Consider the following 25609-nt stretch of genomic DNA (forward strand, 5'->3'; position numbering starts at 1 on the left):
CACACTCCAATACGACATTGCTGGACGACTTGTTGGGGTTTTGAGTTTTTTCTATAGAGGCATTTCGCAGGTAATTCAGGATTAGCAAGTTGCTCATAAATTGGCTTAGCACTTTCAAGGACAGGTGCCATAACGTGTTCTTTGTGAACGTATGGTTCACCACTGAACTGGGCTTTATTCGATTTGCACCAGGTATACGTCCTTCCAGCAAAAGCCGTGGGATGGATGGATATCCTTTGATGTCATGTGTAAATATATGGTCCAGACAGATTTTGGCATGTTCTCTAAGCTGCCTATATTTCTTCTACTGGCTAAACTATACTGCTTTTGGAACTCTGGGAGCAACGCGTGCAACGCGCGTAAACAACTAGTGCAAAAAAAAGCCCGCAAGCTACTTTTACCTGAGGCTGAACATTGTCTTGGGAGATGAAGCACTTGTTGCCAGACCAAATGGTATTTGCATGGACTTTGTAAAAAAAAATTAGTACTCTTCACTTCGGCACGTTTTAGCTGCCCACGTGTGCACTCAGGTGAAGCTTATCTAAGGAGCGTGAAGAAGACCACCGCATGGGTTTCGAAACATGTAATTTTTACACATGAAATGTAGCGCAAGGACAAACGAATGACTGATTTTGGTTTAGAAACGTCTGCATATTTAAAATGGCGCAAAAAGAAAAAGAATGAAATTCTTGCGATATTTTTGCTGATCTTGTCCCTTTTTCGGCACTTTGTGGTGGCAGAATGACATCATCAAACCTGAATATCTGATGCCATGGCTTTTTGCATAATTCAAAGTTACCGTCAGCATCAGCTTGAAGCCGACCCACACGGTAACATTTTTGGTTTGAAGAACAATGGAAGGCTTTTGTCCTAGAAGATAACATCTCATTTGAGCCACAGCTATCCATTTCTCACCATGGGGCCGGAGGTTTGATATTCAGTGCTTTTAATACTAACCTTTGTAATTACATGACTTCACTTTTAATTACACAATAAATTCGACATGCATCAACGTCCACCGTAACTTTCATAACGCTCAGCTTAACACAATCTACAGTTTCTTTATATTTGTTATTTCTGTCATGGTTTTTTAACAACTCGCAACGGTATGCAACAGGGTCAACAGAAAGACAGCAAAGAATGTGTCACCTGGTACTCATCCTATAAGATGAGTACCATGTGACACTGTTTGCTGTCTTTGCTGTCTTTGTGGTCGCATATTGCGGTATATCAAAACATGCGATAGGACAACGAGTCAACAAGTTCTGAACGAGTCAAGATGCGCGCCACGTGTTTTCTACCTTCTGGTGCTTTTGCTCACGCATGGAAACATGATGAAGTGTCTGTAGGTTTCTGAGCGTGTGCGTGAAGATGCAGTGGTTGGCGTCTTTGCAATGTATATAAGGGACTGTGGTCATCAAGTGGTCAACGATATCAGCAGACATTTCATGTCACGGAGGAGGAGTATGGCGCTACTTTGCTGGAGAAAAGAATGAGAGTGGAAGTGAATGTTTAGTTGCACCAGAATGCGGCAATTTATTGTTGTCTCAGAAGTTAGCAAAACAGTGCCAAATTTAGTTGGTTTGCAGAACTGGATAATCTTTGTAGTTCATTTTTCGAAAGGCCGAGTGTGAACCAATGGTCCCTGTAAAGCAAAGATTCATTTTTATAATCATCTGTAGCCAGATAAACAAAGAAGAGACTGCCGCAAAAACCATTTTATCATAATAATACGATTTTTATGTTTATGCTTGGTAATAATATGTTGGGTATTTACGCCTAGTATGACAAACATAGAAAAGGTAGTGTACCTTAAATTGCACATTAATTGCTTGGTCAGGGTGAGACGGGGCTTTCATGACATGTAGAATGTTCAAGCATCTCCGTTTCTTTTAAGTACGGCTCCGCATATTATCTAAATGAAACAAATTATGGGAATAAACTGTGATATCTACGTATGGGCATCAGCTTATTCTTACCGTTCACGAAGCAACCCAAGTTATGATGACATTTGCTGCTTACTGGCTGCTAGCACCAGAGGAAGACCTAGACACGGGGAAAAAGAAGAGAAGGGAATTTGTAGGCAATTCTTTCACAGTACAGTTGCGATAAAGGTAAGTAGCCTTAGAAAATTTTACACAGACTGTTTATTCAGTGAATCTATGGACCTCTTTAATTCACAAAGATTCTTATTTATGACAAAGTCATCTGAAATTGGCCTGCTATATGTCACTCATTGTCTTACAAAGCTTACGGTTTACATCTACCGTGCATGTCAAAGCTTACTTATGTGCCATGAAACATCAGTCAAGCGTCCGTTGTTACATTACAGCGGTGATTTTCATAAGAATGCTTAAGTGTGGGAAAATGAATGTAATGACACTCAGAGAGTAAGGCAAAATGACTAGCGATAAGACACGTGAGAGCACTAAGTCGATTGTCTAGTGGCTAAGGTACTCGGCTGCTGACCCGCAGGTCGCGGGTTCAAATCCCGGCTGCGGCGGCTGCATTTCCGATGGAGGCGGAAATGTCGTAGGCCCGTGTGCTCAGATTCGGGTACATGTTAAAGACCCCAGGTGGTCGAAATTTCCGGAGTCCTCCACTACGGCGTCTCTCATAACCATATGGTGGTTTTGGGACGTTAAACACCACAAATAAATCAAAATCAGCACTAGGTCGATTGGTAATATGCGTGAATCTCAGCGAAAACGCTAAGCAGTGTATTTATTGTTATAAATAGGTATCCTATACAATTTGTTTTTGTATTTCATTTAATTCTCAGTGGAATGTCTCCCGCTAAGTGTTGATAAATTACGTGCCCGAACTTCACCTTGTCATGAACCATATACACGTACCAAGAAAGCTAGCCTGACACAGCATAGCCTGCGGTATATGCTCAATATAAGGTAAGCTTTCGTTGTTATGGAGAATTTATAACTCCGGCTGTAGTATGGGCTCAGCCGATAACAGAAATGTAATTAAATTATATTTTGCATGAAAGCTTGTCTTTCTGTTTTTTGATTAATTGTCTTTTCAGCATCATGAGGTGTGTTCACTTTGCGAATAAGATGCATTCGATGATTTTGTGAAATAACTTGGCCTGTTCTTGATTCGGTCCAACCTACTAACTTTATTTTAACCTTCGGAACTTTCTATTGTTTCTTTGTTTACGTGTTCATACAGGCTGTTCGACTTGCTAATCGTAGCGTATAATAAAGTTAAGAAAAACAAGTGCGGTGGCTGCGTGGCTGCAAAATATAACCCTCTTACCTGGATGATGATGCACCAGCAGAGCTGGATCTGACGGCGCGGATTTGGGATGATGAGCGAAGGCTGTTTTGTCCAGCTCTAGCACTGCCAACTCCCCAGCCCCAGCTTCCAGGGCCATAGTATCCAAAGCCTGGTCCGCCATAAAAGCCGTCGAAGCCTCCATAGCCGTAGTCACCAAAGCCATAGTCACCAAAACCGTAGGGCTGGTATCCATAGTATCCGGGATAGAATCCGCCGAAGCCTGTTGGGTAACCATATCCAAAACCACCAAATCCTCCCTGCCAATATCCGGAGCCTACTCTTCCTGCTCCAACAGAAGCACCAGGTCCACCACTTGGTCTAAGAGAGCCTGAAGAAGCAACGCCGCTAGAACTTCCAGAGAGTCCAGGCAGGAGAGATGGGTTCATGCCACCCATGGAGCCGGCTCCCAATAAACCTCTACCACCGAGGCTTGGTACTCCTGCGCTGCTACTGCCGCCAAGTGCATTTAATCCACCGAAACTGCCGCTGCCGCTAGGTCCAGCACCAAGACTGAGGTCCACTTTTGTAGCCCCAGGTGCAGCATATGCCAGCGATGCTGTTGATGAAAGGATCAGAAACGTTTTAGAGGAATATGATTCACCTTTTGTCTATACTCTGTTGCAGTGTGAAGCACCACTACCCCTCATGAATGTTGTGGCTAAAAAACTGTGTCTAGTAATGTAGAAATCTTCTATGTGAAGTTTTCAAATTTTGAACAGTGGGTAACTCATCAGATCTGTACAGCTCAAGACGCTGTCTTACCACAATAATTTATTTTTGATGAGCACTTGCAGAATGCAAAATCAAAGGAAGAAACCATGTATAAATTGACAACAATTAAGTAACATTATCTCGCAGTGATGTGTCATGTGGATACAAATTATGAACATTCTAGCGGCCTTAGCAAACGAACAATAGTGGTACCAATATGTACACTACAGCTCTTCATTTCTGTGTACCTTATTTGTTTTCCAGCTGCAAAAAACTATCCAATGAAGTCAGTAAAATAGCTCAGCATGCCATTAAACCTGCCTGTGGTATATCAATCGGGTTATTGCTTGAGCCAAATGTGCACGATAGATGTAATGTGCTTGCTTCTTGTCCGCCGTTGAGAGCGCCTTACGGTAAAAGAGAGGTATACGGCATTTCATGAAGTAATGTTGTCATCCAACGCTACTGGTATCATTTCATATTCCAGATAACTAAGTATCTCACATTCTCATTATTACACGTTCTTATAATATTCCGCAAACTTGTATATAGTCATCACACACAGTTGTTTTGAGTGTGGTATGTGTGAATAATTTAGAATCTCACGTGGCAGGAGTCATTCTCAAGATGACGAGTGTAGTTCGAATGTAGGTTTCAAAACTCGCAGTATTCTTGTAATTAATGAGGTGTGGTAGGGTATATAGACCAAAAGACTGATGCTTTATTTTATTACTAAAATAATAGACACTCTGAGAAGCAATGACATACATTGGCGAGCTCGTAGAAGTGCTCCAAGCCCTTCATATAAATGGCGACAATGACCATGTCTTTTAAAGCATGTGCGAGGTCTTTTCCTTCACTGTTTGAGCGGGTAAGCGATATGTTTTGTTATGACTATGGCTTCATGATTTCATTATATTTCCTCCCTACCATTTTTATATTTTAGTTTCAAAATTTTCTAACAAAATGTTTTTCAGTGCAAATATTGCTGTGAGGGCATTACGCGGAAGTTTTTAAACATAAGATTGTGTTTTTTTATGATCAATTTCTTTGAAATTCCGCAAACGTCATGTATGTTTTCTGAAAAACCGACCAGCTGATCACGTTCAGGTGTTTTCAGATATTCCTAAATCCGTTCTAAGTAGACTCAATTTAAAACTTCGAAAACTGTATAGGTTACCATTCAGAAAAAAAATATTATTTCGAACACTTTCCTCGGAACACAGACAATTGAGCACAATTATTTTTTGATGTTTTGAAGTATATCTTAAAGGCAGATTTTATTTCCATTTATTACAATTATAACGTTTAGTAAGCGTGCCAAAACTCATGCTCATGCTGTTCTTGCTTTTTTGAGAGAACGTACATTTTATTTTCTGCCTGAGTCAGAAATTTGGCACTCAACCATCAAAGTAAGAAAAGCAAGAGCGTCAAAATTAAGACACTAATATATTGTAAGCTGTTTCATCATAAAGCACGCAAAACTTCACAACAAAATATGCTATACTTCCTGATATACCGTCTGTTCAAACTTAAGTTCTATGGTTTTCCTAAAATTAAGCAGTGGAAAGAATATAGAGAAACACCTTTGCACATAACATATGTATTCAAGGGGACACGAAGTAAAACATTATTTATGGCTTAGAGTGGCGCAATTAACTAAAATTTGGTAAATCGGTTTTCAGTGAATTCAGCAAGCATGCATACTTGAAGTGAAATTGGGAAGCCAGTGGTGTTTCTATGCAGTTACTTCTAGAAGAATTATTCTGGCATGTCCGTGCTCGGAGGTATCCCAAGGCAAAGCTTCACGCCAGTGCTTACTGTCTTCCATGCGTAATGATGAAAACCGAAATAAAGATTTTCAATGGAATAACTCACAGAACACACATACTAGAACTTTTTTTTAATGTGGCTATGTAGTAATGTGACTGCCCCCACCTTTTCCAGTACAAATATGCCCGATTGGTGCAGTCACTCAGAAGTTATTTATTAAATCTTAGTTAATAGGGTTACTAACAGTTATACTTGCTGTCTCACTTTTTGTGTCCCCTTCAATAGATAAGTTACTTGCAAATGTGTTTTTCATGTTCTTCCTAGTGCTGAGTTTTGCGAAAATTTTAAAGCTTAGTTCCGAACACCTGGTATGAAACTGAAAGCAGTCCGATTTCTTTACCCAACTGCACCACGTTGAGGCATGGTTGGATATCATTTTAGAAACTAACACCTTACTTCATCTGAAAAAGTATTTTGAAAAAAAAAGAAAGCTGAAGCTGTTAACAAATACCTAGCAGAAATAATGAGAAATATATTGATTGTTTAAATATGTTTCGCAATCGCATGAAGGTGCTCCACGCTTTTGAGCGAACGAGTTGGTCAGTTAGCTCACAGAGAGGCATGTTTTAGAAAAGGCGCATATACAGTGATTATAAAAAAACCGTTATAAATATACTTTTATTAGCAAGAACCTGCAGTTCGTTTTGATATTTTGAATGGTTAAGATGCAGTGTCATATCGAATGTTACTCAGATTTGTACTTAAAGTGGTTCTGCTGATCATTGGCTGCTTCAAATAGAAAAAATTCATTACCTAAAATTACTCTTATCCGTTTGGCAGCGAAAATATTTATATATAAGATAATTCGCACAGATTTCTTTCAATTCAACAGTACTTTGAGGGAAAAGGCAGAATTTCAGCGTGCCGAAATTGTTCGCCCTAAATTTGGTTGGTGAAGCAGTTCAAGTGATGGAGTATAATATAAACGGCCTCATTGTACCAGTTATCGAAGTTTCATATAAATTAAGAAGAATTATTGTTCGAACGGAAGCTCAAAATGAATAACGTGAAAACACGATCACACGTAAGGTCTCACCTGCCGACAACAGTGCAATGGTAAGGAAGGCCCTCATGACTCTGGTGTTCTTCCCGGCGTTTGCCTTTTGACCAACCGCAGAAACGTGAATATTCTCAGTGTATGACCGCTTATATATAGCAGTGGCGGGGAGATCGTGCGTCATAAAAAAACACATCTGTAAAAAATAGGCTTCTTTTTGTCCAAAGTAGCCACTTACGTGAATAATACGTACTCTATCACAAGTGCGCAAGAAAAAGAAAAAGTGCAAGAGATTGTCTTTTTTTTTTATTGACAAATGACCGATAAGTCGAGTGCCTGCAAAAGTGGCCGCAAGAACGATGGAAAATCCAAAGCAAATGGGGATTCATTCTAAATGCATCTAAAAAAAGTGAAAAAACTGTAGCAACGAAAGCAAGCATATGAATATGAGAAAGCAAAAAAAAAATTGACAATTCGAAGCATCTGCAACGATTGTGAACAATGCCCTTTTTTTATTCGATGAATCTTTGCGACAATTTTCACAGAGCAGATTAAGAAGCGACACAGAGCTCTGCTTATTTATAACAGATGTGTATATGTAGATTTCAGGGATGTTGAATAAGCGTTGTTGTGTAACGCCATGTTTGGTCGTTCCCTAATAGCTTATCGTTGCTTTACTTATAGATTGTATCAATATAGCAAGTTGCCCTCTTCCCACTGACAAATGCCTATTTAGTCCATGGTAGATTCACATTTTCGTATTATTTGGTTGATTATCTTCACAAACTCTCAAGCATTCATTGATGTGCGAGAAAATGACTTGATTGTTTGCCTTTTGTGCCACGTGCAGTCACTGAATGAGCGTAGGGCAAGAAGATAGCGTACACAAGTACGCTAGATGATTGCAATATCTCTTGAAAGTTGATATTTTCGACAATTTGCTTGCTTCAGATACGTCAAGCATAGCATGTTGCTTCAAAAATAGCCGTTATATTGGATAGAATCGATGCCAGGCTGGCTAGATATGTTCAAAAAGATCACGGCGAAAAAAACTTTCGTTTTCGAAAGCATACCCATGGCATGTTTTCGGTCACTGTTTCTTCAGGAATAATCGAGTGTACCTGTCATAATTTAGTGCAAGCACCAAACTGCTCAATATGCTGTGACTTAAAGCTGGCCTGTTTCTGTACTCATGTTAGATAAAAGTTTATTGAATGCCAAGACCTTCAGAAAAATTAGGACGGCTTGAACAATCGAAAGTGTTTGTATGACGTATACGTTGGCACTTTGTGTTTAAATTGCGAGACTGGTTATCATATTTTTGATTAGATAGAATATATTATTCTCTCCGGTTTCACCTCAGCTGGCTGAAAATACTTGATGATACGTCCTAACACCAGAGATAAGTTCTTCCACCACTTTCAACTCTGAATTTGTTTTACTTCAAAACGTAGATATAGTACGCGTTAAATGGAAAAGTGCTTAGTTGCGTCTCAAGCACGTGTGGCCATAACCTTACTGAAGATTTTTCTAAAAGTCCCGCGTTGAACAAACATCACTGCGACTGCATTGAAGCAGCAGTGATGTTCTACCACGGCTGGTCCTATCTATCTATCTATCTATCTATCTATCTATCTATCTATCTATCTATCTATCTATCTATCTATCTATCTATCTATCTATCTATCTATCTATCTATCTATCTATCTATCTGTCTGTCTGTCTGTCTGTCTGTCTGTCTGTCTGTCTGTCTGTCTGTCTGTCTGTCTGTCTGTCTGTCTGTCTGTCTGTCTGTCTGTCTGTCTGTCTGTCGTGGGGAATTCGCAACGCAGTGACTAGTGGGACCATCTCTGAGTGCGAAGCGCGAGCGTGTGCACGAGCTGTAGACGCTGAGTAGTGGGTAGTCTGCTGAGGAGAGAGAAGAAGTAGTTGGATCAATGGCGGAGATGCATAAATAAACCGCGCTTTGTTATTCGGAACCGAGTTTCAGAGTGCTATATAAAAGCGAAGCTCCTTAAGGCGTGGGCTGTGCGTCCCCTGTATGTAGCCACCTCTCGTTCAGTTCTTGCAGTGTTCACTAGATGGCGGTACTTGTAGCTGACGGCATTAAGTATTACGCTAGCCACCGCCCGATCTAAAGGGTACAGCCATATCCATCCTTCCATCCGTCCATCCGTCCGTCCGTCCATTCATCCATCCATCCATCCATCCATCCATCCATCCGTCCATCCGTCCGTCCGTCCATCCGTCCGTCCGTCCGTCCATCCAAAAGATGCAAGATGTTATAAACTAGACGGCGGTACGTGTAGTTGATTATGAAAGATGCGAGGTGTTGTAAAATAGGAATGATGCCACATATGGCGCGTGTCATCGTTCGATATAGTGCGGCGACGTACGCTAGGGGGAGCGTTGCAATAAAATCGAGTGGGCAAAATGTACGGAGGATTCATGGTTTACGAGGTTTACCTCCGGAGCTTCGCCCACTCATCATCATTCACTTCATGGATGTGGCGGCATTTTTTTTATTGGTGACCCCGACTATAACGCGACCTTCCATGGAGCAGCGTGAGCATCTCGATAGCCTTAGCCATGGTACCGCTGCCACTGCACCCGGCCATGTACCCTCTTCGGGTGTTGTTGGAGGTACTACTACCATGACGCTACCACAGCTGTTGCTTGCCGATTCCTCCTTATGGTTCATTCAAGTCGAGAACAAGTTCTGCATTCATCGCATCACGTCAGAAATTCGCAAGCATGAGCTCCTCATTGAAGCGTTGCTCCACAGGCAATGGCTGAAGTACACGACATCCTCGTGGGCCCGCCTGGTGACACTCCATATACGACAGTCAAACAGGCTCTTCTTCACCGACTCGTTTCGCCTAAGCATCGGCGCATTCAGTAACTTCTGTGCAACGAAGAGCTCGGGGACCGCCGTCCCACACAGTTTCTACGTCAGCTGCAGCACCTGCTTGAGAACCAGCCGGACGGCTCGGAAACATCCATACTACGTGAGTTGTTTCTACAGCGTCTTCCACCTACCAAGCGAATGGCTCTTGTCCCAGCTCAGGATAAGCCGCTTTCGGGGCTGGCAGAAATGGCCGACGACATGATGGACGTTGCTCCGGCAGTCATAAACGCTGCCCACACCTCTCCGATTTCCGAAGCAGATTCCTTTCGAAAGATGGTAAAAGATCTCGTAGCTGAAGTCGCCAACTTGCGTCTGCAATTGCTGAGCATTCGCAACTTAATGACCAGCCTCGGCCACATCGACCATATCTCACGTTGGCTGCTCCGCAACGGCCCCTACACCAGCTCGAGCACTGTTTTTCACCGCAGAACACATGCTATTATCACTGGCGTTTTCGTGCCGCGGCTCGCAGATGTGTGCCACCTTGCTCATTGCGCATGGGAAATGCTCCGGCCGATCGTCAATAACAGCGGCGGGCGATCAAGGCCAAGCATCAGGCCGCCTCTTCCACATCACCGAAAGAACCATAGGTCTGCGCTTGCTGGTGGAGACTGGAGCAGAAGTCAGCATGATTCCAGCGTCTAAAACTGACCGGCGTCTTCGCGAGAAGTCAACTCCTTTACAAGCGATCAATTCTTCGGTCATCGCAAGTTACGGACAGAAGTCTCTGACCCTTGATCTCGGTCTTAAGAGGAAACTGCAGTGGTTATTTTGGATAGCAGATGTACGCTACGCAATCTTTGGCGCCGATTTCTTAAGGCATTTTCATCTGCTCGTGGATATGAACCACTGTCGCCAGGTGGATAGCTAAACCGGCTTATCGGTCCATGGTTTTCTGCCACACGCTACGGCCCTAAACCCCACTTTCGTGAAACCGCCCACGTCACCATATACAGCTCTGTTCAACGAGTTTCCGGAGATTACAACGCTGTCTCGCATGGATAAGACCCTCAAGCACACTGTGACCCACTGCATCGTTACCACAGGCCCACTGGTTCACTGCCGCCCTTGCCGACTTGGCCCTGATAAACTTCGAATTGCTCGCAACGAGCTTGAGCATATGTTACCGTTGCAAATCATTCATCCATCGTCAAGCTCGTGGTCGTGCAGTTAGCGCTCAATGCAGTTACCGTTCCAGATCGATACCCGTTACCCAATATTCAGGACTGTACTGCCTTTTTAACTGGCACAACTCTATACTCGAAGATTTATCTTGTGAAAACTTATCACCAGATCCCCGTTAAGCCTTCTGACATTCCCAAAACTGCAATAATTACCCCATTTGGGCTCTATGAGTATTTACGAATGCCTTTCGGTTTGAGAAACGCAGCTCAGACATTTCAGCGTTTTATAGACGAAGTCGCAAGAGGCTTGCCGTTTTGTTTCGCCTATATCGACGATCTTCTCGTTGCCAGCAAGGACGCTGAAACGCACAAGGCACATCTACGTCAGCTTTTCACTCGACGGCGTGATTATGACCTTGTCATCAATCTAGAAAAGTGTCAGTTTAGAGTCTCAGAGATAGCATTCCTCGGACATCAGATCACTAAAAATGGCATCACTCCTCTACCTCACAAGGTTCAAGCTATCCTCGAGTACCCGCCTCCCACGTCCATACGCAGTCTATAACGTTTTCTCGGACTCGCCAATTTTTATCGTCGCTTCATCCCTACATGCTCTACACTGCTGCAGCCTCTGGAAACACTACTCTCGACTTCGCAAGCTGAGTCAGCCGCACTTCTCTGGAACATGGTCGCGGATCAAGCTTTTGCCACCGTTAAGACCAAGCTTGCCCAGGCCACCCTCCTGCACCACCCTTCACCAACTGCTCCCACTAGCCTCATGGTGAACGCTTCTTCAGAAGCAGTTGGGGCAATAGATCATGGGTGCATGGGCTCCAATTTTTTTCTTTTACCGAAAGTTACGCAACACTGAGCGCCGATATATTACTTTCGGACGGGAGCTCCACGCGGCCTACCTCGCGGTAAAGCATTTCAGGTACTTCCTTGAAGGGCAACAATTTGCCATTCTTACCGACCACAAGCCCTTTGTTTCGGCTTTACGTTCCTGCAGTGCCACGCACACTCCTAGAGAACTTCGACACCTTGCTTTCATTGCCGAATTCACCACAGAAATACGTTATGTAAAAGGCAGCTGTAATAGTGCAGCGGATGCTCTCAGTCGTATTACCGTCAATGCCACGACAGGCACCACCGACCTTTCATTGTCCTCGCTCGCGGAGGCACAGGCATTAGACGATGAGCTTCCACGACTCCGATCCTCTACTTCCCTCAGACTGGAACAAGACAACTTTCCCGTCGACGACGTTACGCTCTGGTGCCATGTTTCACACAACTGCACTCGTATCTATGTTCCTTCACAGCTTCGTCGTGCTGTTTTTGACACCTTCCACTCCATCTGCCATCCAGGCGTAAGAGCTACGCAACATCTGATCACTGAACGCTATGTCTGGTCGCGCATACGCGCTAAAATTCGTGACTGGGTTCGCACTCACAGAGCATGTCAGCGTATCAAGGTGCAACGGCAAACCAAGTCTCCATGGGGAAAATTCCCTCTCCCTGATGCACGTTTCGACACCATTCATTTGGACATTGTCGGGCCATTACCTCCATGTCGGGGAAATACGTATTTGTTTACGTGTATACAGGTACACCAGGTGGCCTAAAGCAGCTCCAATGCCTGACATCACGGCAGAAACAGTTGCTCGCACCTTTCTTGATACCTGGATTAGCCGTTTCGGTGTACCATCAACGGTGACTACTGGTCGAGGCAGACAGTTTGAGTCGCCGCTTTTCACCTCTGTCACATCTCTACTGAGTTGTGTGCTTATTCGCACAACTGCGTATCATCCAGCAGCAAATGGCTTAGTGTAGAGACTCCACCGTCATCTAAAAGCAGCATTCGCCTCGCAGCCTCACGCCGAAGATTGGGTATCACACCTCCCCATCGTGCTTCTCGGCCTGCGTTCAACACTTCAGCCAGAACTTGCCTGCTCTGTAGCCGAGATGCTTTATGGCTGCACACTCCGCCTGCCTGGTGACCTCGTCAAAACTTGCGCCCATCACCAATTTCAGCTCACACTAAGAACGACGTTTTTCTGCCGGCAAACCTACAGACATCTTCACACATTTTTGTTCGTGTCGATGTGTCTTGCCGTGCTCTTCAGCTTCGCTGTGACGGTGCTTTCCCAGTCATCAAGCGTTCTGAACATCATTTTACAATCCTGCGTAATGGGCATGAAGACACAGTCAGCATTGAAAGGATCAAGCCGGTACCCATTCTGACAAGCTTCGTCTGATCATTTTTTTTCTTCAAGTGTCCACAGCCACTTGTCTGCAGGGGGGGCCTATCTGTGGCATACTTTTCTTCTTCTTCTGGCACGACACACTTCGGACATAAACTAGTAATGGGTAGTCTGCTGAGGTGAGAGAAGAAAAGTTGGAACAATGGCAGAGATGCATAAAAAACCGCGCTGTGTTTTACGAAACCGCATTTCAGAGTGCTGTACTATTAAACTTCCTTGCTAAGTGGTGGAAGTGTGCTGGGTACGCAAACCTGGAACTTCGAAGACGGAAGCTGCCCACTACATCAGCAATGCCTGATCAGACGACCGAGCAAGGCACCTCCCTGCAAAGCACGGCCCCATCTCAACTGGTCATCGTACCTACCACCCTGCGCCAACGGGATCCCTCCTTCTTCAGTGGCACCGAGGACCAAGATGTAGAAGACTGGTTGCAACTGTTTGAAAAGGTGAGCGCCACCAACAAGTAGGACGACCCTGGAAATTGGAGTATGTCCCATTTCATCTCAGACATCGCCAGCCTGTGGTTCACAAACCACCGTACTGAATTTACTACTTGGGCCACTTTCAAGACCACCCTTGCAGCTGTGTTCGATCGCACCGCAGTGCGCAAGCTGCGTGCTGAACAGCGCGTACGCGGACGAGCACAAAAACAGGGCGAAAACTTCACTAGTTATATTGAAGACGTTATCGATTTATGCCGGCTCGTTAACGCTCAGATGACTGAACAAGACAAGATCAGGCCTATCTTGAAAGGATTAGACGATGATGCTTTTCAAATGTTGCTAGCAAAGGGCCCAAGTACCGTATCCGAACGTGTGTACTTGTGCCAGAACTTGGAAGAGATTCGCAAATAACTTGCATCAGATCGGAGGTCGACGACAGCAGACGACTCTCTCACTGCCCTGGCCGTCGGTGGTGGCAGCACCCTGCTGGAGCAGATAAAAGAATATGTACGCGAAGAGGTCGCACGACAGCTTTCGTGTCTCTCGTATCTGCCGACCACCGTAGCACCAACGAACCGCCTAACGCCGACAATCAGACAGGCTATTCAAGAGCAGGTCTTCCAGGCGTTGCCATTACCTACGTCTGCCTCTCCACCGAACTCCTTGCTGGCCCTGCAGATCTTTCGGAATGGACTGCAGCCTGTGACGAATCCTTCGCAACTATGCTCAAACTCCTTACCTCACCACCCGTACTGCGCCATTACGACCCTACTGCGCCGACCGAAGTACACACGAATACAAGTGGCGTCGGCCTTGGTGCAGTACTCGCGCAACGCAAACCAGGTTTTACGGGGTATGTGGTCGCCTATGCCAGCCGCGCCCTTACTAAGGCAGAAGCTAACTATTCTGTTACAGAAAAAGAGTGCCTGGCGATTGTGTGGGCGTTAAACAAGTTTCGCCCCTATTTGTACGGCCAAACTTTTGATGTGGTAACTGACCATCACACACTATGTTGGTTGGCTACACTGAAAGATCCTCCTGGTCGCCTCAGACGTTGGGCACTACGCCTCCAGGAATTCGACATACGCGTCGTCTACCGATCGGGGCGAAAGCACACTGACGCAGATGCGCTTTCACGATCACCCGTGAAATATAATGATACGAAAATATCAGTCCTTAACCTTCCCCCCTCTGCCGTCAGCGTCACAGGCATGCCATCCGAACAACTGAAGGACCCTTGGATTGTCTTGCTCGTGAATATGCTTTCTGACGCATCAACTTCCGGTTACCCACGTGCTCTTCGCCGCCAAGCAACGTATTGCGTCATGCGGGATGGCCTGTTATACCGTCGCAACTATCAAGTGGCGGGTCGTAAATGGGCACTAGTTATACCCAGCCATATGCGGTCTTATGTGTGCGAATATTTTCATCAGGAACCGCAACACGCACACGCCGGTGTGCTAAAGACGTATGAGCGGATCCGCCAGCGTTAATACTGGCGGGGTATGTACACGTTTGTACGCAAACACATTCGATCATGTTCCCTGTGTCAGCAGCGCAAGACATTTCCTCATTCACCCGGTCGACTGCAGCCTTTACCATGTCCTGCACGTCAATTTGACCGTGTTGTGATTGACCTATACTGCCCGCTGCCATGCTCTGTTGGTGGTAATCGATGAGTGATTGTGTCTTCCGACCATCTGACAAGGTACGCCGAAACGGCAGCACTACCTTCGGCTGGTGCTCGTGACGTTGCAAACTACATCTTGCATCGGTTCGCTCTTCGTCATGGTGCACCACGGCAGCTCCTGAGTGACAAGTGCTGCGTATTTTTGTCCGAAGTTCTGCAACAGCTCTTACATTCATGCGTACCGCACATCAACAGCCTACTACCTTCAGACGAACGGCCTAACGGAACGTTTCAATAGTACCCAGGGAGACATGCTCGCTATGTATATTGATTCCGACCACTCCGATTGGAACGTTGTTCTTTCTTTCGTGACGTACGCCTAAAACACGGCGATTCAATCAACAACAGGCCTTTCTTCATTTTTCTTTTATATTCCTTTCGGGCCTGGCGGAGTCAATTGACACTACCGCACAAGGTACAGAAAGCTTGCGCTCAGTGCAGACGCTGTGGAAGCAATATTGTCAACACCAGAATTTACTCACTTAAGATTTCCATGGAAAAGTCATTGCTGTCCTACAAAACAGTTGGAAACCATAATAACCAGATTTCGATGTCGTGTCCCCCGGTTAAATTTCTATTCACATAGGGCTGGTCTGGCGATATCACCACTATGCAACTTTTGTTCAGAATTGGAAAACAATAGAGCACTATTTTTTATCATGTCGCTGATACAAATTGCTCAGGAAAACATTCTTAGCCCTCCCATTCGCTAGCCTGGGGTTGAATTTCTCTATAGAAAACATACTTTCCTTTGGTGCTTACGATCTGGGCTTCAGCCACGAGAACGTTTTCTACGCAGTTTGCAAGTACCTGAATGAAAGTAAAAGAATTAAGCTTTTAATTGCGTGATTTTTAATCATGCAAAAAAAAATAATTCCAACGAACAAAAGAGCATTGTTTAACCATGCTGATTCTTATTCAAGGTAATGAATAATTGTCTTATCTGCACGAATGACAAGCAACTATTGCACTCCTTTCATTCTGACTAGGGTGTCTTTTCTTTTTTCTTTCTTTTTTCTGGTGGGTGGTTTCGATATTTAAAAAAATTACTTAATTAAGTCATCAATTCTTGGCCAATCCCCCGGAGTGGGTACGAGCCATGTCTGTGGATTCATCATCATCATCATCATCGTCTTCCGCCAAGCCGAGGCACGTAAGTTGAGGCGGGTAGGAACCAATTGCGGGATGACGTACCGAAGCTGTTTCAGTGAGTAGGGGGCTGAAAAGTAAGACGTTGGTTTCCATTTTGTGTAAACTATTTATTGTCAGAAAAAAAGCCATTTTTTTCATTTTCAAATCACTGGGCCATAATTACCTAATTTGATGCCACGTTAAGTATTTCAAAAATGCTTGTACCAGTGGCTCAATTTTTCGTTTGTGGTCTTCTGAAGATCTAACTACGACAAAAACACGCACAAAAAGTGTATCCGACCACAATAAAAAATCCAGGGCAGAAAGGGATAAGGTCGTGACCCATGCAGCACACTCGACACAATTCTGCCATACAATCCTGGTGCCTCCGAGTTCAGCCCAGTTTCTGAAATGGCCGAACATGCCGAAGAGTGTCGTTAGCTTGCATGGTCCTTCACAGCCGATAATCAAGCCCTCCAAAAAGATCGCCACGACCGTAATCTTGTTCAGGGCACTTTCTCCATCGGTTCTCTCGTGTGGCTCCGACTGCCTTTCCACTCTCCTGGACTGACCCCAAAGTTTGCACCGAAGTATCCTGGCCCTTACCGCGTTATACAGCACCCTTCTTCTGTCACCTATGTGATATAACCGCTCAAGCCGACCACGGTCTACGCTCCGTCTACGCTCAAGCTGTTGACGCTGGACTGCTCGAGCATTGGTGTCCGTACCGGCTGCCTGCCTACTACCTGGCGTCACCATTAAACTCCCTTGCATATCTATCTATCTATCTATCTATCTATCTATCTATCTATCTATCTATCTATCTATCTATCTATCTATCTATCTATCTATCTATCTATCTATCTATCTATCTATCTATCTATCTATCTATCTATCTATCTATCTATCTATCTATCTATCTATCTATCTATCTATCTATCTATCTATCTATCTATCTGCATAGGATTTTTAGCTCTCCTGGCCGTTTCGATAATGGTATCGATACCAAACTTGGTATTGCATAACAAGACTGTATGTCGAGCACATTTGACTAGTCGTACCATGAAAATCATGGCATGTATGCCATGAATATTATAATTTACAGTTCACGGTCCTGCTGCTCTTGCGGTGGGTTCGTTCACATGACATGTTGCGAAACTGGTATGGTATGACATAATTGCATGGCAAACACAAGCGACAGACAAACATAAAAATCATGACATGCGTGTCATGTAACAATATGACTACATGCCACGCTCACGATGCGCTCGCGGCCATTTCGCTGCTTCACTTATACTAAATTTTGAATTACGGGACGTGAATGGATGACGAAGGTATGATACTGGTGCAAACATAATAAACACGAGATGCGTGTTATGTAACACCTTGACTACATGCTACGTTAATGAAGCACTCGCGGCCATTTCGCTAGCTTCACATGTTCCAGATCGGTATTACGTGACGCGAACAGACGACATAGGTAAATGACACATCCAAACATCATAATCACGACATGCGTGTCATGTACCAACACGAATGCATGTCTCACTCATGATGCGCTCGCGGCCGTTTCACTAGGTTCAAATGCGCCAAATTTGATATTACGCGACGTCATTGAATGACGAAAGTATGTGACTGGTGCAAATACGATAATCGAGAGATGCGTGTCATGTGAGAACATGACTACATGCTATAATCAAGGCGCCAATTCATTTCGACGTGACTCGGCGCGCGCGTGCGCCGGCGTTTGTTGCGTCACGCCACGCCGGCGTCGCCATTTCAGGCACCAGTCTTGCCTTATACTCGCAGGCGCGCGCTCGCTGCTTCGCTATGACGAATGCACGTTTCAGCGCGTACGGCGTCCCTCCGTCACGTAAAGAGGCAGACACAGTGCTGTATGGGTAACTCATTGGTACGAAATGCAGCATGTCGCATTTCACGTCGCTTGCCGTCAAGCCGCGCCGACGGATGCTGCATTGTCGCACCGGTCGTGCCTGGCGTCAGACAATAGAGTGCTCGCGTTTTCTAACGTAGCGGCACTGTGCCGAGCGTGGGCGTGCGTCAACATTACCTAGGAGTATATTGGGACCTTTCATAATGCGCTCGAGGCCATTTCGTTAGCTCCACATATACCAAAATTGGTGTTACGTGACGTCAATGAATCACGAAGTAGCTCCACATATACTAAATGTGGTATCACGTGACGTGAACAGATTACGATGATAAACGACACATCTAAACATGATAATCATGACATGGAAGTAGTGTATGGCCTAATTTACCTCACCTCATAACGTTGTGCTGATTTGAAAGTGACATATAAATGTTCCTTATACGTGCGTCGCATATAATCGTTTCCCACAGTACGTTGGATCTGCCAATTTTTCTTGAGTTAGTTATTACAAACCCTCCAAACTATCTGCCTTAAATAAGGCCCCCGACTTCGCGGGACCATATTTGATGGTTTTATATTGTCACGCGCTAGGAGCTCGAAGAAACGTACAAGGAGACGCGACAGTCAAAATCTGAGACACAGCGAAGGACGTCTCTGCTGGCACGGGTTGCTCGTCTTCGTCTTTTTTGTTCATTGGCACAGAACTGTCTCACTGTTCACTGGCACAGAACACCAACTGACATTACTCCTCCCCGCCCCCCCCAAGAGAGCATCGACCCGATGCTCAAGAAAAGTGTGCACAGTAGTAGGTCAAAGTAGGCTTAATAAATGAACAATAAACAAAGTAACGCAAGAGAGAAAATTCGTCCTGGGCCCGGCAATCGGAAATAAACGGCACTCACTGTTCACATGAAGAGTTCACTGGCACACGAAGAAAATTCGCATCACCGCGTAAAGTATGGTTTTAGGCGGATGACGTGTACAGTCTCTGGGCGTGGTAACCTGCGCTGAGATGATGGTGAGCCTCTGTCTGGAACCACTTCGTAGTTGACGTCAATCACACGTCTGAGTACTTTGTAAGGTCCAAAGTACTTCCTCAAGAGTTTCTCACTGAGACCTCGCTGCCTAATGGGTGTCCAAACCCAAACTTAGTCACCAGGTTTATAATTAACTTCTCGATGGCGGATGTTGTACCACTGTGCATCTGCGCACTGTTGAGTTCTGATGTGCACACAGGCCAGTTGACGTGCTTCCTCAGCGTGCTGAATGTACTCATCGATGTCGGGGGCTAATTGGTCGAGCTCGTCGATGTTCTCATATGGAATCATGGCGTCTACCATAGTTCGAACATCTCGACCATAAACGAGCCGAAATGGCGTGAAGCGTGTAGTTTCCTGCGTTGCAGTGTTGTACGCAAATGCTACGCACGGCAGGATGTCGTCCCACGTTTTGTGCTGCACATCCACGTACATAGCGATCATGTAGGCTAGCATTTTGTTTAGCTTTTCTGTTAAACCATTACTCTGAGGGTGATAAGCAGTGGTCTTTCGATGGGTTGTATAACTCAACCGGAAGATATTGTTACGAGGCACTGGGCATGGCCCCACCGTCGTAGACAAATCGAAGAGGAAAAAGCGGACTGAGTGCGCAAAAGGCTGGCAGCCCTGGTGTTCTCACTTACTTGTAAATATTGGTAATACACTCATTTCTTTCTTTCGTGTGTTTGTAATCCCCGTGACAAATTGGTGGAGGTGCTGGGTACAAAGCGTCATACAACGGAGCTCCACTTTGTTCATCAAATTGGAGTTAATGTGATGCAGCACGGGACTGATCCCACGGCCGCCTCTCCATCAGCCTCGGTAGCGCCTCCACTATCCACGGCAACGCCTCCACTGGCTCCACACACACGCACGTACGTGCTGACGCATCCGAAGCATCCAGGAACGTTCTGTGGTACGGACGAAATGGATTTCGATGACTGGATAGCCGACTATGAACGTACCAGTGTGCTCAACCGGTATGACCCGACTCTCATTCTGGCCAACGTGCTGCTTCACCTGAAAGGCATGGCCAAAGTCTAATACGAGAACCATGAGGAGGAGATCGGCAGTTCAGACACATTCAAGGAGAAGCTTTGCGACTTATTTGGGAAGCCCATCGGCCGAAAGGCAGCTGCGAAGAAGGAGTTGTCTATACGTGCTCAGACGTCCACAGAGCCGTATATCTCGTACATACAGGACGTGCTGGCTCTATGTCGTAAAGTCGACAACGACATGTCGAAGTCTGATAAGGTTGGCCATGTCCTCAAGGGGATAGCGGACGATGCGTTCAACCTGCTAATGTGCCGGCACTGTGTGACCGTCGAGAAAAATATTCAGGAATGCCGGCGTTTTGAACTGGCTAAAACCAGGTGCATTTCAATATCATTCACTCAACTGCCAAACACCGCTGCGACGTCCTCCTGCGAAGATGGATTTACCTCTCGTCAGCAGTCTTCACCGGCGTTTGAAATTACGCGAATTGTCCGGCGGGAAATCGAAGGAACTGAGCTAGCTCAGTCCGCTTCTTCCTCTTCAATTCATCTACGACGCTGGGGTCATGCCCACTGCCTCGTAACAATATCATTCAAGAGCTTTTTTTTATTGATATAATATATAAGGAGATGTTGGCGCACCAATATGGCGCCGGCTACTCCTTAGCCGTTGATTTAAACTTGAACACGTATCTTGAAGCAAAACATACAAAGCAGTGCATGGAAAATAGAAAACTCGGGCACAGATATGCAAAGACACACTTATACGCACATATCACAATGGTAAGTAAATGTTCGAAAGTCAATGTAAGGAGTCTCTGGAAATGTCCCTCGTTAATATTCGGTCCACCAGCACAAAGCAGCAAGGCACACGTCTGGTCTTTATAAAGATGCATTCGCTCGTATGTACATAATAGTCGACGCGTCATTCATTTCACAACACACACAAGATGGGTGTCACATGATACTGCACATAATAAGTACATTTGTTACAAATGAAAGTTTGTTCTTTGTTAATACTTTTCAGCACTCCCACTGTCTTGTAAAAACGTGTTAATGCTTTTAAAGCGTGGGACTGTAAAACTCCAGTTGGCCATGGGCCCAGAAGTTTTTTCATGCTAAATGGTCTGCGGTCCAATGAAAACAGTTCGGACTTAAGACGGCGTCTCGGCGTGTCATGATGTGGACAGTGTATGAGAAGGTGACAGATGTCTTCATCTATAAATCCACATTCGCATTCGGGAGTTTCAGCTCTGCCGATTCTGTGCTAAAAATGTTTTGTGTATGCGGCGCTTAGCCTCAATCGGTGAATTAGAGTTTCCATCCTTCTATCTAATGCCAGCGTAATTTTGAATTCAATAAATGGATCGATGTGATATAAATCGCAGATCTTTGTACTTTTGTCAAACCAAGCAGTTTTGCTCATTCTGAAAGTTGTATTTTTTATAATACTACGCAATTCATTTTTCGAAATTCAAGAGCTTCGCTGTGAATGATGTGCCTCGATCAGTGGTTGACATATGACGGGGTGCCATGCCGTAGCACAATTTGATGCAGAAAAAACTGGCAACTTCAGCTGCGGTCGCTCGTGGCAATGCCTTCGTCTCAGCGTAACGCGTCAAGTAATCGGTTGCGACAACAATCCATTTGTTGCCGGGAGAAGACAAAGGAAACGGGCCTACGAGGTCCATTTACACTTGATCAAACGGTGTAGGGGGTGGATCGATCGATTGTAGATGGCCTGAAGACTTTAAGGGTGGTGTCTTGCGACACTGGCATTCGCGGCATCCCTTCACGTAGCGTTTGACACAGGCAGACATTTTAGGCTAGTAGTAGTGTTGTCGCACCCGATCCATAGTTCTCGAGTAGCCCAGATCGCCGGATGTTGGCTCGTCATAGCAAGCTAATAAGACATCATCTCGGAGGGCTTCAGGCACGACAAGAAGAAGCGATCTGTCACCAGCACCAGTGTTCTTTTTGTATAAGACGCCATTTCGTAGGCTAAATGATGGCAACGTTCGTGACATCGGACGAGGAATGGGCGCGGTGCCACCTTCTAAGTGTTCTATAATCATTCTTAGATCGGCGTCATTTTGTTGATGAGACATCAAATCCGGCCCGCTCAGAGTTGCCACGAAGGCACCATCCTCTTCTGCGCTTGTACTGGCGGATTAAAGAGTTGCTCGTGACAGCGTGTCGGCATCTTCGTGCTTTTTGCCTGACTTGTACATGATGGTGACATCAAATTTCTGAAGGCGCAGACTCCATCGTGCTAATTGTCCTAAAGGGTCTCGTAGATTGGTCAACCAGCACAAAGCATGATGATCAGTCACCACTATAAATTATCTTCCGTAGAGATATGGCCTAAACTTTGTAATTGCCCAAATGACCGCGATACATTCTTTCTCTGATGTAGAATAGTTAGATTCTGCGCGAGACAATGTGCGACTTGCGTAGGCTATTACCCGTTCAATGCTGTCTTGTCTTTTTACCAAAATAGCTCCAAGACCAATATTGCTGGCATCAGTGCATACTTCTGTCTCAGCATCTTCATTGAAGCGGCCTAGCACGGGAGGGGAAGAAAGCCAGTGCTGTAGTTCCGCAAAGGCAGTCTGCTGTTCGTGAGCCGAGACAAATGGTGTGTCATCACGCGTGAGGCGTAATAGTGGCTGCGCATTGTAGGAGAAATTTTCAATAAAGCGACGGTAATACGCGCACAGACCCAGAAATTGTCGAAGACTTTTCTTGTCAGTTGGAGTTGGAAAAGTGGCGACAGCAGCAGTTTTGTCAGGATCAGGCCGAACACCAACGGCGCTCACGACGTGACCAAGAAAGTTTAATTCTTCATAGCCGAAATGACATTTCTCGGGTTCGAGTGTGAGATTAGTCGATCTAATGGCTTCGAGCACATTCCGAAGGCGACGAAGATACGAGAGGTGGCACACGCACACTTTCTTACGGCTTGCGCTTCGGGTCCACTTCCCACCTTTAACCACCTCGAGTTCATGGTATATACTAGTTCACTGTATTCATGGCACTGCGGCCGAACGCTCGCTAAACCTTTCGAAAACAAAGGAGGTTACGCCCAGCGAGTATGACGTAGCAAACTTTTTCAGTTAGACAGTGCTCAATGTACATGCCAATGGCTGCTAAATGGAAATGAGAGGCGGAGAATTCGGCTTTTACTTTCTTACGGCTTGCGCTTCGTATCTACTTCCCATTTTTAACCACCTCGAGTTCATTCATGGTATATACAAGTTCATTGTATTCATGGCACTGCGGCTCAACGCTCGCTAAACCTTTCTGAAGCTAAGGAGGTTACACCCAGCGAGAATAACGTAGCAACCCTTTCTTGTCAGATAGTGCTCAATGTACATGCCAATGGCTGCTAATGGTGATCGCAGCCTGCGCGTTAACTAAAAGCCGAATGCTCCTGTCTCTCATTCCCCATTAGCAGCCATTGACATGTACATTGAGCACTATTTTTTATTGTTCAACAACGCACAGAAAAAGTCTCTCACTGGCACCACCTTGGAAGTCGAAATGTTATACTTGTTACATACTACGGGGGTCGAACGGGTGCCGTTATAAGGAGTTTCACCCCTAAAAGATTGCAATTTCCGCAAAGCCGCCGTGATTGCAGCGCTATTTACAGTCGTGGACAAAACCACGCGATCTAGGCGGCCTGACCATGACACGCCAAGGCAGGGCATGCAGAAAGCCGCTGCGCAGCTATCCGTTTGTGTGCACACTGATCCGTCGGTGTACACTTTGTAGGCGGCCGTGGTACATAGTGCTCAAGTGGTCCAGCGCAAGAAATTTTGCTTCCGCGGCTGGAATGGTGCGCTTCGCTGGTAGATTGGGTACGCTGAAGTTAGACGCAACATCCACAAAACACCATGGCGGGTCTATAGGGCGCCGTTTAGGCTGTTTGAAGCCTAAATATTGATCTGTGTTTAGTGCCTCGTTGAAATGTGAGCCAGTTCTTGCTCTTAGCCACCGGAGAAGCGCCGTGCCTGCGAAGGACTCGCCCTGTCTTGACAGCTGCGCCAATAAGGCCTGAGACGCCAAAAGGCAAAGCGGAAGAGACTCGACTTCATTGGTGACCTTCGTGTTTGAAGCCGCCTGAAGGACTCCCATCGCCAAGCGAAGACCCTTTCTGTGTACTGCCTCTAGGCGTTGGAACTGGCTTGGTGATGGTGATATCAATGCAGCTGATAAAAAACTCGGCTTGTTATAAGCGCATCATTCAATTTAAGCATGGACATATAATTGTTGCCCCAACGGACCCCTGCCGTGCAACAAAGAGCATTGATCCTTTGCACAGATGCAGTGACTATACCATCAACCACACGTCGCCCTAATAGCTTGTTGTCAATGGTGATGCCCAGGAAACGGACATTTGTTGCACAACAAATTGAGTGGCCTCGAATATTCAGCGACAGACATGTTGACTTCCGTTTCGCTCCCGGGAAGATCATGAAGGCCGATTTTTCCGCTGATAAAGATAGACCAAGTGTCAGCAAGTGACGCTCAATGATTGAAATAGCGGTCTGTGCTATCCGGGTCAAACGTTTGTGCTGGTGCCCTGAGATCCAAATGCAGATGTCATCGGCGTAGATGGATATTTTAACTGATTTCAGAGCTAAGTGCACAGTGTCAGGAAGGCTGGCCATGACAGCGTTAAAAAGCAAGGGAGATAGAACACTTCCTTGTGGGACGCTGAAGGAAACGCGTCTCTCTTCGCTCGTTACATTTCCAAGCTGAAGACGGACACAGCGGTCTCTGAGAAATTCATGTACGAACCGAAGAGCATTTCCCGACACACCCATGGCTTGAAGCTCGTTCACGATGCCTACCTGAAGCACACAATCATATGCCTTGGCAACGTCCATGAAGACGGCGGGTGTCGAGAGTCCGCTGACGTGGTGGGGCTCGATGTGGCTTAATAGGTCCAAAACACTGTCCTGAGCACTCAGTCGTCGGCGAAAGCCCACCATACACGATGTTCATTGTCTTCCTTGTTCAAGGTACCAAGTTATTCTTGTACCTATTAATCTTTCCATCAACTTAGATACGCATGATGTAAGAGATACCGGTCGATATGATGCGAGGCTCACAGGATCCTTTCCGGACTTTAGGACTGGCACCACCCATGCTGTATTCCAAACAAGTGGGATCTGTCCTGTGCTCTAGACGTGATTAAATATGTCCAAAAGGGCTCTTTTTCGCTCATATGGCAAATTTATGAGCATTTGATGGCTGATCAAATCGGAACCCACGGCACAGCGTCT

General features: G+C 45.5%; 1 protein-coding gene across 1 annotated transcript; it reads right to left on the bottom strand.

Annotated features, from left to right (window-relative positions):
- Window positions 1-1511: 1511 nt before the first annotated feature.
- LOC142791433 (uncharacterized) lies at window positions 1512-7018 on the bottom strand. Its single transcript, XM_075885491.1, has 4 exons — window positions 6872-7018; window positions 3271-3847; window positions 1980-2046; window positions 1512-1645 (listed from the first exon to the last, which is right to left on the bottom strand). The coding sequence occupies exons 1-3, from the start codon at window positions 7014-7016 to the stop codon at window positions 2019-2021; spliced, it is 750 nt and encodes a 249-aa protein (XP_075741606.1). The 5' UTR covers window positions 7017-7018; the 3' UTR covers window positions 1512-1645; window positions 1980-2018.
- Between the last annotated feature and the right edge of the window lie 18591 nt (window positions 7019-25609).

This window comes from Rhipicephalus microplus, unplaced genomic scaffold (genome assembly GCF_043290135.1).
Source record: "Rhipicephalus microplus isolate Deutch F79 unplaced genomic scaffold, USDA_Rmic scaffold_166, whole genome shotgun sequence".
NCBI classification, from domain to species: Eukaryota; Metazoa; Arthropoda; class Arachnida; order Ixodida; family Ixodidae; genus Rhipicephalus; species Rhipicephalus microplus.